Source organism: Trachemys scripta, chromosome 5 (assembly GCF_013100865.1).
Source record: "Trachemys scripta elegans isolate TJP31775 chromosome 5, CAS_Tse_1.0, whole genome shotgun sequence".
In the NCBI taxonomy this organism is placed as follows: Eukaryota; Metazoa; Chordata; order Testudines; family Emydidae; genus Trachemys; species Trachemys scripta.
In genome coordinates this window covers 76,611,053-76,624,594 of record NC_048302.1, presented here as the reverse complement: position 1 = coordinate 76,624,594, position 13,542 = coordinate 76,611,053, and the positions used below count along the sequence as shown (strand labels likewise).

The following is a 13,542-nucleotide window of genomic DNA, read 5'->3' as shown; positions in this document are numbered from 1 at the left end:
CCATCCCGGGCTACCTTGGCAATTATCCCCCTAGTTGTGTGATGAATTAATAAAGAATGCATGAATGTGAAGTAACGATGACTTTATTGCCTCTGCAAGCGGTGCTCGAAGGGGGGAGGGGAGGGGAGCATGGGGTGGGGTGGTTTACAGGGAAGTAGAGTGAACTGGGTGGGGAGGGAGGGTTCATCAAGGAGAAACAAACAGAAGTTTCACATCGTAGCCTGGCCAGTCACAAAACTCGTTTTCAAAGCTTCTCTGATGCGCACCGTGCCCTGCTGTGCTCTTCTAACCGCCCTGGTGTCTGGCTGTGCATAATCAGCGGCCAGGCGATGTGCCTCAACCTCCCACCCCGCCATAAATGTCTCCCCCTTACTCTCACAGATATTGTGGAGCGCACAGCAAGCAGCAATAACAATGGGGATATTCTTTTCGCTGAGGTCTGAGTGAGTCAGTAAGCTACGCCAGCGCGCTTTTAAACGTCCAAATGCACATTCCACCACCATTCGGCACTTGCTCAGCCTGTAGTTGAACAGGTCCTGACTACTGTCCAGGCTGCCTGTGTACTGCTTCATGAGCCATGGCATTAAGGGGTAGGCTGGGTCCCCAAGGATCACGATAGGCATTTCAACATCCCCAATGGTTATTTTCTGGTATGGGAAGAAAGTCCCTTCCTCCAGCTTTCGAAACAGACCAGAGTTCCTGAAGATGTGAGCATCATGTACCTTTCCCGGCCATCCCACATTGATGTTGGTGAAACATCCCTTGTGATCCACCAGGGCTTGCAGCAGCATTGAAAAGTACCCCTTGCGGTTTATGTACTCGGTGGCTTGGTGCTCTGGTGCCAAGATAGGGATATGGGTTCCGTCTATCGCCGCACCACAGTTTGGGAATCCCATTGCAGCAAAGTCATCCAGTCATAATATACCATCTTCTACCAAAAGGCAAGGGGCTGCTGCTTTGTGCAATGCAGCCCCACTTCTGCCAGCCCCACGTCTGCCAGCACCCAGATCACCGATGAAGGCTATCAGTCATACTGCACCATCTACTACCAAAAGGCAATTAGCTGCTGCTGTGTAGCAATGCAGGACCACGTCTGCCGGCACCTAGATGACATATGGTGACGGTGAGCTGAGCTGAGCTGAGTGGGCTCCACGCTTGGCGTGGTATGTTGTCTGCACAGGTAACCCAGGTAAAAAGGCGCGAATCGATTGTCTGCCATTGCTCTGACAGAGGGGGAGGTGCCTGATGACATGTACCCAGAACCCCCCACGACACTGTTTTACATCATTCAGGCATTGGGATCTCAACCCAGAATTCCAATGGGTGGTGGAGACTGCGGGAACTGTGGGATAGCTACCCACAGTGCAATGCTCCAGAAGTTGACGCTAGCCTCGTTACTGTGGACGCGGTCCGCCGATTTAATGCACTTAGAGCATTTTATGTGGGGACACACACAATCGGCTGTATACAACCGATTTCTATAAAACCAGCTTCTATAAATTCAACCTAATTTCATAGTTTAGACATATCCTAAGTCAATCCAGCTTAAAAACTGAATAAAAAGAAACACCTCACTGAAATCCAGATACTGCATCTATGCCAAGCTATCTCTTGGGTAAACAAACTACAAAAATACATGGAAGAAGCAGCCTATATAAAGGAAGGGAAATAAAGAGTCTTAATGGTTTGAGGGAGGTTGAACAGAGGCCAAATACACTATAGTGCTGACAAGGAACATTTCAGAACCGAATATAAGACATTAGATTAACTAGGTTCATTTGCTATTTAGATTTCTTACTTTAATACCATTTTGTCCTACATTACACATTATTTTATCCTATTTAAACAATAATTTAATAATTAACAAAGAGGATTTAGGACCCTTTTGGTCTTCTGCAGGGGAAAACATTCTAAAGTGCTTTGTAACTTAGTATATCATCACATTTAAAATAGAGAGGTTTCTTCTCACATAAAATTAACCTACAAATTACAGTTGTTCAATAAATTCTACCCTCCAACACCAAACATTTTGCTAGATGGATGAATATGAAAATAGCATCAACAGCTTTAGGGTCTGATACACAAATAAGAGATAATGAAAACTAGAATTCAATTCATGGACTCCATTTGTTTCCTCTGCAGCTTAATATAGTCTCCTATTGTTAAAGACTCTGTAAGTAATCATAGATTTCTTATTTAGTCCATTCTGAATAAAAAGTGAGGTACTCCGTGGATTAAAATGCTAAAAATTAAAGTAGATAAAATATACATGTATGTTTGGGCATTCTTTCCGCCAGCATGTAAAAATGATAGATGTACTAAACATTTCAGAAATCATTATTCTATTTACAGCATGTATACAGGGTTGTCTTCTAGCCACTGAGTTTTGTTGGTTTATAGCACATTCCTAATTTAAATGTAAAGGGTTGGTTGCATTTATTACACAGCTATAAATATTTATGAATACATACTGATACTGTAGTGCTTAAAAATAAAATTAAAAATCATGTAATTCAACTGTACACACATAAAAAGAGCAATGGTAATCATCACCAAACCCTTTAACAGTGACTTGCTTTCCAGACACACTTAAACATATGGTATAAATAAAACATTGGATAGTGGGCAATGTAACATTCATTCTAAAATATATACTTTTGTTCAGTCAGAAATTACTGGGCTTAATACAACACTTATTGAGTGAAATTCTATGGCCTGTATTATATAAGAGGTCAGACTAGACAATAAATGGCCCCGCTTGCCTATAAATCCATATATCTATGAATTAGCCTCATGCACATGTGATTTGGTTATATAATGAACTCATATAGAAAGGTATTTTTCTGTACTCTGGCATGTATTCTTTAGCTAATGTTCAAAAAAATGGTAGTGACTCAGATGCGACCTCAAGCAAGAGCACATTATTTAGTGCCTATACAGAGATGAGATTGATTCATTCCAAACAGATGCAAACAAGAAAAGCAGTAAACTTTGTCTATCCCCTTGAATCAAAGAAGACAGTTTTTTCTTTTTTTTTTAAAGGTTTGAGTGATGCTCATACATTTTGCAAGCCCATTGGAATATCATGCATCCAGCAGGGTTTCAGGGATTTCTGACTGTTTCTCCTGGCTCCAAGGGAAGCTGCGTAGCAGACAAGTTATAGGATCCAAGGTCTCTCCTTCCTGCTGAAGTCAGTGTGGAACAGCTGGTAAAAGGAGGCAATGCCTCCTTCAGCACCCTGCTAGCAAGAGATGAGAAGGGGACAGAAGGCAAGAAACACACTGGGGGGCAGAAAGTGACAGAAAAGTAATCTCTTCTCATGTGGGTCTCTCCTTGTGGTCTTCTCAGGGCATTGTATGCCTGTTCCTCCTATTTGTTGTTTAGGTAGTTAGGTGCTCACTAACAGGGCTACTGCTTTCCAGTTCATCAAAGACAGAAAAGCATAAGACGCAACCTAACCCCAAGATAGGCTGACAGACACTGGAAGAAAGTAGTAGTAGTATCCAGCAGGCTTAAGATGTGGCTGCTGAGAATCCTGTCACAAAATGGAGTTAAAATAAATTGTCCTTAACCTACAAAAGAAAACTGGTTTGGGTCTGAAGCCATTAATGGGAAAGCAGCCACACAACAGGCCACTCTTGGCTCTGCCACTTGGTCTATCAACTAACAGCAAAGAGGGACTGTTTCTCACTCTCTTGGACAGGGCTACAAGGAGTTGGGCACTGCTTTATGCCTAACCTAAAACCATGAAGCGGGTACTGACAATTGCTCCCCTAAAAAAGGAAGATGTGAGGAGCAACCATTCAGTGCTTACAAAAGACCACAGAAGCAAAATCACCCCTGGAGGCAGTGAAGAGGGCATCAAGACACAGCCCCACCTTAAAGAGATCACAATAGTCCACAAGGAATTCCCTGTCATTTGGGAGGAGGAGGCGGCTAGCGAGCAATTTCTGCAGATAGTCTCAGTCCAGTTCTGTTGAAATTGTGAGTACTTGGCCTAATCATATCACTCAACTTGCCAAGGCCAAATCTGGACACAGTGCGGGACAAAAACCCAAACTGAAGGACACAAAAAATCATTCATGGAGGAAACTTACAATGCTAAAGCATTCTTTCTATAATTTTAGTTCTCTGACTCCATGATTACATAGCTGTAATATTTTTAAACAATAAAAATGAGGGAACCCCTTGTTTGTGTGGAACATAGGTAATGGTACTCTCACACTTCTTATCACACTGTCTGTACTCTGCTAGCTTGATTATCACTTCAAAAGTTTTTTTTCTCTTAATTAATTGGCCTCTCAGAGTTGGTAAGACAACTCCCACCTGTTTATGCTCTCTGTATGTGTGTATATATATCTCCTCATTATATGTTCCATTCTATATGCATCCGAAGAAGTGGGCTGTAGTCCACGAAAGCTTATGCTCTAATAAATTTGTTAGTCTCTAAGGTGCCACAAGTACTCCTGTTCTTCTTTTTGCGGATACAGACTAACACGGCTGTTACTCTGAAATAGGTAATGTTGGGACTAAAATGAGTGATATCCCTTCAAAATGATGAGCATTAGAGATATACGGGCCTGACATACATGGTCCCACTAGATCCTTAAACCCACTCTCAGTGAAGATGGGTTCAAAGACCTCATCAAACTTTTGCACAGTCCTACTTTCTGGAAGAGATTCTGGTGTCTCAAGATGATTTCTGCTGGTGGCACAAAACATGATTTGATTAGAAGCAGGTCTCCATAAAAACAAACAAACAAACAAAAATTGTCAAATGTGAACCAAAATAGCAAGCAATTTGACTAATATATTATTTGGCAAGTGATGCAACATAAAAAAAGGACACCTTTTCCTGATTCCTTTCTGAATGTAAAGTCAGTAGCAAGAAAGAACATCAGACTTGCTGATGAGCATTAGGAGATGTGCCAATGCCTGGTGTGGATAACATTTGCAGACACCTGGAAAAACCTCCACTATAAATGGGTGAAGCTGAAAGAGTTAACAAAATGGAGAGAGTGGTAACTTTTTTATTTCTAAACCATGTCTTTTCAGACACATCACATGCACTTGTTCTCATCAAGGATTAACTGCATGACAAGTTTGAACTTTTAACACCAAGCCGTTTTTGAGTTATGGGAGAGCAAAAAAAGGTCACAACACTCTACAAAACTGAAACATGTAAATTTTTCACAGCACCATCATTTAAAAATGACTTCACTTGTTTTCTTCAGACTTTCCAGAATAATTCATAATTGGGCTGAGACTAACGAATGTGAAATTCCAGCACGAAAGAGTTTTTTTTCCCTCTTGGAAATTAGAAGGGGTGAAAAATAGGGTTGTGAATATAAGGATTCATTGATTCTGGCATTTCCACCCATAATACAATGTAACTCAGTGTTTTATTTGCATTCAGCTGTGACAAGGGACAGTATTTATGAATAAGATTGGTTCTCTTAAAAATAGAAGAGGGTAGCTACTCTACTTCTCCAGTGATACTAATAATCTATCCTTTGTCCAGAAAAATAGACATATCAATTTAAAATTCCTACTGAAAGCGTTGATAATTATTTTGCCAAATCAATGACATACTGTACCAGATCTAGGGATAAAAAAGGTGGATGATGGCATGTTGTTATTTTGCTCTGTCAGCGTCTGAACTGAAAATGGAGTAAGATTATTGTAAAGAGAATACCTATTGCAAATTAGCTAAATTTGTTATATATTCAGTTCAAGTAAAAGGGTGCAAGATTGTTGAAAAGTTGTATCCTTAGGCCCTATTCTGAAAGGTGCAGAAAACCGCAACTTCATTGGAAGTTGCAGGCTTCTGCCTCTCTTAGAATCAGGGCCTTTTTTATTAAGTTTATACTCTTTTTGTTGTGTTTGTTTACCAGATTCAGACACTAAAGGTATTTCTCTATGTACAATACACAGAGATAAATTAAAAATCAAGAATTTGCTTGCCTTTGAAATTTTTCCTTTAAGAATCAATTAATTGGGTATTTCTAGGAGGGATAAATGAAACACTGGGCAAATGTTTCTAAAAAGAAACCAAATTAACTTTGTTAGAGAGAGGATTAATCAGAAACTGGATTTCAAACATGCCAAAGTTGAGAGGTGTTTTGATTTGATTCACTGTAGAGAAACAGCTATTCCTCCCCTTCCTCCCCCACATTTATCTTTTTTTCTGGGCTTCAGCACTTATAGTTGAGATTAAAAGTGCAACTATCAAAATATCATGAGAAAATTGTTCTCCAACTAGAGACAGGCAGCACCAGGAATCTCAAGAAATCTTGTTGTCATGAAATTTTAAGCCATGTTTTGCAGAGATAAGTATTCAACATTTGGGATTTGCCCGTTAGGTTAGTCAATCACTAGACCCCCACTAGATAGATGTGGTGTTAGACTTTTGAGAGTTTGTTTGTTTGTTTTCTGTTTTAAATACAAAAAGGAACAGCAGCCTCATATTAGGCTTTCTCTAGAAGCAAACAAAGGTGAGAACAAAATATGGAACAGCTGAGATCTAGATAGTCCTCACTGATAGTTTTTCCAAAGTGCTAACACTTACCCTAACAATATTACTATAGCTTTAGGAGTGTATGAATGTAAAAAGGGTGATTAAATATCAACTTTCCACCACCCTTCACATTTTAACAAAAAATAAAATAAAGTAAACACCAAATAAATGTAAATTGGAAAGATCATGAATTATTAATGCACTAATGGAGTGGAGAGTATGCTAACCGAATTTGTGCATGATAAGTATGTGGGAGGGATTCATATTCTTTGGAAGATAGGATTAAAATACACTAAATTCTTGATAAAATGTAAATTATCTCTAATGTATGTGACCACGGAGATTAAACTTTCCATCATATTAACATTTCCATTGGAAATCAACTAACTATATTTTAATGATATTTTATCTGATACACATGACCACATTTCTCCTGATTTTTAAGGGGAAAGATTTACTTTTCCAGACCTGCGTTACTTTAGTCTGAATTCCCTACTGTATATTTCATGCTAAGAATGACATTTTATCTTCTTCTATTCAACATTTAAAAGGGCTTTTCATTTTCCAGTTAGTCTATTTCTCTATGCAGTAAGTTTTTCCATTTCTTTTCATATTTATTCTTGTGCACCACATTCCTGTGGTGGATATTTGTTATTGCAGACATAAGTCTGTATGCACAAATTTGGAATTTCCAGTAGGTATCACTGGACAACATTATTATGCACTGGACTAATATCTGAAATACTCTATAGTATAGTATCTACTCTGAATTATGGCAGCTGCAGCAATCCCCTAAACACAGCTTTGCTGACCCCCATGCCACAGAGGTGAGGGAACAGGGGTCCAGCAGTGCAGAGACCTTAGCAGAGGGGTATGTGCATGTGCGTATGTGTATGTGCACGCGCATGTGCATACACGCAAACTTTAAAGTATTTTCATCATTCTAATATCCCTAGTTTAGGGACATCATCTTTCTAGTCTCCACTAAAAGGGATGATACTCAGACATGACTTATTTTATTTCCCCAAGAATTTTTTCTTATTTATATAGTCCCTGATAGATATAACATTCCTGCTTCCCTTTCTCCTACTGCTGTGCTTTATTTTAGCATCAAGTACAACACAGCATGCACAATTATAGCATAAATGATGGATAAAAAAAAATCAGTGGCTTCCTCTGTCCTCACTTTCGTGTTAAGCATCATGTAGCAAGCATGTGAAAGAGAATTCCATGTAAGGAACATAACAAGAGGGCATTACCAGCGACAGTTATATCAAAATAACAGTACTGTCATGCAAGCAAACCTATTTCCTGAACTTTTTCAAACCTAGATATACAATTAGAGCAAATTCATGTAAATTTGGTCCCTAGAAAATCTATTCTCCAGGCCTCAACAGATGCCACTCTTCCCTCCCCCTCCTACAATATTCAATAATCACTGCAAGATATTCAGAGATGGAACTGGAACCCAGGTTTTCTAATGCCCAATCCAGTGCTCCCACTACAGGACTATGTTGAAGCAGCTCTAATTCCACATCATGTGGCACTAGAATGTGCACTGTGAAGCTTGTTAGCTTTTTAACATTTCTCTGGTTTGGGGGTACCTTTGCTAGGGAACCTTTCTACCCCCCGCAACATTGTCAAAACCATCTCTGAAAGAGAGATATAAATGTCAAGAATGTCAACCTCACAACAGGATTTTTAGTGTAAGTATGTTCATCAAATCAGAACACCAATTTAAGTTTCCATTTATGTTTCCTTCTCTATCATCGTGTCCCTTAATTCCAGCATAAAAACATAGCCAGCAGCACTGGCACAGTTCCATCTTACATGTACTCTCTGCTGAATTGGGAGTTTTATGTAAGAGGACAGTTCTCTGCCTGTTTCACAGGGGCTATTTTCAACCTGAATCTTGTTTTAGTTCTTTAATGATGTTAATTCGATCAGCTTGTTGAGACTCTCAACATACTGACAGTTTATATTGTAACACAGGATCTTATAAACAGAAAATAAAAATAACCAAAAATATTTATTTCAAATAGAAAAATATTACCACAGACATTTTATCCAAATGTAGTTTATGATTACATACCCAACAAAAATACTGTATAATGCCACCCCATCATCATATATGAAATGACTATAATGTAAAGTTAATATCCAAACTTTAAAGGGCAATCTCCATTTACTGCAAATTCTTAGAACACTCTGTCAACATTTAGGACGTCAGTCAAATCCTGCTCAATATCTAAGTCAGTACAGTGGGCAGGCGGGGACGGGGGGAGGGGAGAAGGGTGTGCATGCTAAAAAAATATACCTACCTGTAACTGTTGTTCTTCAAAATGTGATGCAGATGTGTACTCCACTTAGGTGTGCGTGCACCTAATGCACCAGAGCCAGAGAACTTTGCCTAGCAACACCTGAAGGTGTTCAGCCCTTTCTGTATCAGTGCCTCACGGAGGAAGCATCGCGCACGCAGCGGTCTGAGACAGAGGCCTGTACCCCCCCCACCCACCGCCATGTCCACGTCTGAGGCCCCTAAGGAACCTGAGCAGCTGCGCAAGCTCTTCATCGGTGGCCTGAGCTTCGAGACAGATGAGAGCCTTCGTGGCCACTTCGAGCAATGGGGCACACTCACCGATTGCATGGTAATGAGAGATCCAAATACCAAGCGCTCCAGGGGCTTTGGGTTTGTTACATACTCTACAGTAGAAGAGGTTGATGCTGCCATGAATGCTAGACCACCGAAAGTTGATGGCAGAGTTGTTGAACCAAAGAGGGCCGTATCCAGAGAGGACTCTCAGAGGCCTGGAACTCACCTGACAGTGAAGCAAATCTTTGTTGGTGGGATTAAGGAGGACACAGAGGAGCACCACCTGAGAGACTACTTTGAACAGTATGGCAAAATTGAAGTGATTGAGATCATGACAGACCGTGGCAGTGGCAAGAAGAGAGGCTTTGCGTTCGTCACCTTTGATGACCACGACTCTGTGGACAAGATTGTTATTCAGAAATATCACACTGTGAATGGCCACAACTGCGAAGTGAGGAAAGCACTGTCGAAGCAAGAAATGGCCAGCACTTCATCCAGCCAAAGAGGTCGCAGTGGCTCTGGGAACTTCAGTGGTGGCGGCCGTGGATGTGAATTTGGTGGAAATGACAACTTTAACCATGGCAGCAACTTCAGTGGTCATGGTTATGGTGGTGGTGGCCCTAGCTACCCTGGAGGAAGCGGAGGCTACGGTGGCAGTGGCAACTATGACGGCTATAACAATGGAAGTGGTGGCTTTGGCAGTGGCAGTGGAGGAAGTAGCTTTGGAGGTGGCGGAAACTACAATGACTTTGGCAGTTACAACAACCAATCTTCAAACTTTGGCTTTATGAAAGGAGGGAACTTCGGAGGCAGGAGCTCTGGTCCTTACAGCAGTGGTGGTGGCTACGGTGGCTCCAGTAGTGGCGGTAGTTATGGAGGTGGGAGAAGGTTTTAACTACCAGGAAACAAAGCTTAGCAGGAGAGGAGAGCCAGGGAAGCGACAGGTTACAACAGTTGTGAACTCAGCCAAACACAGTTGTGGCAGGGTGTAGCTGCTACATGAAGACATGTGTTAGACAAACTCTCCTTTGCAAACATAAGGACTGTATTTGTGACTAATTGTATAACAGGTTATTTTAGTTTCTGTTCTGTGGAAAGTGCAAAGCATTCCAATAAGGGTTTTTATGTAGAATTTATTTTATTTTTTTCCGTACCCATGCTGTTGATTGCTAATTGTAATAGACTGCTCATGACGCTGAATAAATGTATCTTTTTTAAATTAAAAAAAAAAACCACACCTGAAGGGCCAGCCTCCTCCGCCCGGGTCAACTGGGTCAAGAGCTCTGGCCTGGTGGTCGGGGATGGGTGTCCCTCCCACCCGTGCTTCAGGCCATCCAGTGGAGCGCGGGTCCGCTGCTCTATCTCGGCGTTTATCTCTCTGCCATGCATCCGTCTCTGCTGGAGAACTGGCACGGTTTACAGGGCAGGGTGACGGAGTGGCTCCGGAAATGGACAGGTCTACTCCGGTGCCTCTCTCTTCGAGGGTCTCTGCAGGGGTCCTCCACCTGCCCCTGGCGGAGGGAGGGCAGGGCCTGAAGTGCCTATGCACTCCGGTCCATGTCTTCTGCCTCCAGGCCCTGCAGAGGCTCCTTTATGGTGCAGGTAGTCCGGCGTGGAGAGTACTGGCACATACCTTCCTGCACTGCTTCCAACAGCTCCTTTATCTGGATCGGAGAGGTCTTCCGTGAGACCTCTCCAGGATGCCGGTCTTCCACCAGGACCTCCTCCGGACCTGGAAACTGTTCTCAGCGACCAGGTCCATGGCGGCCACTAAGGGAGCTGATCTCCTCGCGGAGCCCCTGCTACACAATCCCTAGATCCGTGTGCGGGTGGCGGAGTCCCCCTCAGTGCGCCAGAGTCAGAGACCTCCTGGATTACGACCAGGGAGACTGGCTGGATCCCCTGACGCTTGCTCGGCGTATGGGGCTCTCCAGGCCTTGTACTTCCCGGCACGTACTTCAGGAGGTGAGGGCTGCTTTGCCGCCCGCTGCTCAGGCTTACCTCGACTGGGTCCTGCACAAGGGCAAGCCCCGCCCACTCTCCACCCCAGGCCCTCCGGACCTTTTCATCAGGCCCCTGCCCCGTGGACCCAATTGGCCCTTCTCCATGAGCTGGCTGCATGATCTGTAGCCGGTCTGCTTCCAAACCGCGCCAAGGAAACACCTATACACACTTGTGCGCCACACTCTTCACTTCCTCACCCTTGTGTCCTACCCTGACACAAAATGGCAGGACCACTTGCCACCTCTAGAGGGTGAGAAGCCCTGGTGGGCCAGCCTATACTCCACCCTGGTCCCAAGGCCTGCCGGGGATATCAGCTGGCGGCTCCTTCACAGGGCCGTGAGAACAGGCATGTTTTTGGCACAGTTTACCCCTGTCCCAGACACCTGCCCCTTCTGCAGCGTGAGGGAGACCCTGGCGCACGTTTACTTGGAGCGTGCCAGGTTGCAGGCACTATACTGGCTCCTCACGAATCTTCTGTTACGTTTCTAGCTGCACTTTTCCCCTCACCTCCTTCTCTATGAACTCCCTAACCGTGGCCCCACAAAGTCACGGGACCGCCTGGTCAACCTCCTCCTGGCCCTGGCTAAAACAGCCATCTATAAAGCCAGGGAAAGGATGTTGGCTGATGGAGACTCCTGTGACTGTGGGGCCTGTTTCCGATCCTCTGTCCATTCATGTATCCGGGCAGAGTTCCTCTGGGCGGCATCCACTGGCTCCCTTGATGCCTTTGAGGAGCAGTGGGCGCTGTCCGGGGTTCTCTGCTTGGTGTCCCCATCAGATTCCCTTCTTTTGACCCTCTGACCGCACTCCTGTCAAAAACAAACAAACAAACAAAAAAACACCTGCAGGGATGGTCCTCATGCCCTGCGTCCCTAGCTCCTCCCAACCATATACAGGCAGTGCTGCCTCAACCCCCTCGGTTCCTTTGCACCTAATGTCAGAAGTACAGACTCTTATGCAGAGGGGATGAAGTGTACATCATGGAATAAATCTCTGCATCACACCTCCAAGAACAAAAGTTACAGGTAGGTAACTGCTTTTCTTCTTTGAATATATGTAGCCATATATTCCACTTAGATCCTTGGTAAACCCTGCCAATTTCTCTATGGTGGGCTCCCTCCTTTCACCTTGCAGGAACAGATTAATGGGTTAACATTTGGGGAACCTGGAAGTAAGCAACAGAAAGGCTACTCTGGGACCCCTGAATAGGTTCTTGAGGTAACACCGGTGCCAACATTATTGGTATGCCCCATGGCCAGAACCAGAGTTGACAGTACAGGCTGTCATTGCTCTTGGAGCAGTTAGACAAACCTGGGGCATGCTGTGTGCTAGTGGGGTTATGATGCCAGTCGACAGTCTTTTTAGAAGTTGAGGAAGAGTTTTCCCAAGCACTGGAAGGCCTGGTCTACACTATGACTTTAATTCGGATTTAGCAGCATTAAATCGAATTAACCCTGCACCCGTCCACACAACGAAGCCATTTATTTCGAAATAAAGGGCTCTTAAAATCGATTTCTGTACTCCACCCCGATGAGCGGAGTAGTGCCAAAATCGATATTGTCATTTCGAATTAGGGTTAGTGTGGCCGCAATTCGATGGTATTGGCCTCCGGGAGCTATCCCACTGTGCACCATTGTGACCGCTCTGGACAGCAATCTGAACTCGGATGCACTGGCCAGGTAGACAGGAAAAGCCCCGCGAACATTTGAATTTCATTTCCTGTTTGTCCAGTGTGGAGAGCACAGGTGACCACAGATAGCTCATCAGCACAGGTAACCATGCAGTCCGATAATCGAAAAAGAGCACCAGCATGGACCGTACGGGAGGTACTGGATCTGATCGCTATATGGGGAGAGGATTCAGTGCTAGCAGAACTTAGTTCCAAAGACAAAATGCTAAAACTTTTGAAAAAATCTCCAAGGGCATGATGGAGAGAGGCCACAATAGGGACTCAGATCAGTGCCGCGTGAAAGTCAAGGAGCTCAGACAAACCTATCAAAAAACAAAGGAGGCAAATGGTCGCTCCGGGTCAGAGCCGCGGACATGACGCTTCTACATCGAGCTGCATGCAGTTCTAGGGGGGGCCACCACTACACCACTAGAGGGGGCCGCCACCACTGACCGTGGATTCTGAGGTGGGGGTAATCTCATCAGCTACACCTGAGGATTCTGCGGACAGGGAAAAGGAGGAGGAGGAGGACGATGATGAGCTTGCAGAGAGCACACAGCACTCCATTCTCCCCAACAGCCAGGATCTTTTTCTCAGCCTGGCTGAAGTACCCTCCCAACCCAGTACCCAAGACCATGACCCCATGGAAGGGACCTCAGGTGAGTTTACCTTTTAAAATATAAAACTTATTTTAAAAGCAAGCGTTTTTAAATGATTACTTTGCCCTGAGGACTTGAGATGCATTCGCGGCCAGTACAG

The 13,542-nt window shown here is 43.8% G+C and overlaps 2 protein-coding genes across 2 annotated transcripts in view; one reads left to right on the top strand and one right to left on the bottom strand.

Annotated features, from left to right (window-relative positions):
* Window positions 1-13,542, bottom strand: part of TENM3 (teneurin transmembrane protein 3) — a 1,277,620-nt gene that overhangs the window by 1,066,793 nt on the left and 197,285 nt on the right. The gene's annotated exons all lie outside the window — the stretch shown is intronic.
* LOC117877873 (heterogeneous nuclear ribonucleoprotein A1-like) lies at window positions 9,013-10,207 on the top strand. The gene has a single exon (XM_034771477.1). The coding sequence runs from the start codon at window positions 9,037-9,039 to the stop codon at window positions 10,003-10,005; it is 969 nt and encodes a 322-aa protein (XP_034627368.1). The 5' UTR covers window positions 9,013-9,036; the 3' UTR covers window positions 10,006-10,207.

What these genes read in the sequence shown, in the direction of transcription:
- LOC117877873 (XM_034771477.1), top strand. Translation starts at nt 9,037, where the DNA reads ATGTCCACGTCTGAGGCCCCTAAGGAACCTGAGCAGCTGCGCAAGCTC.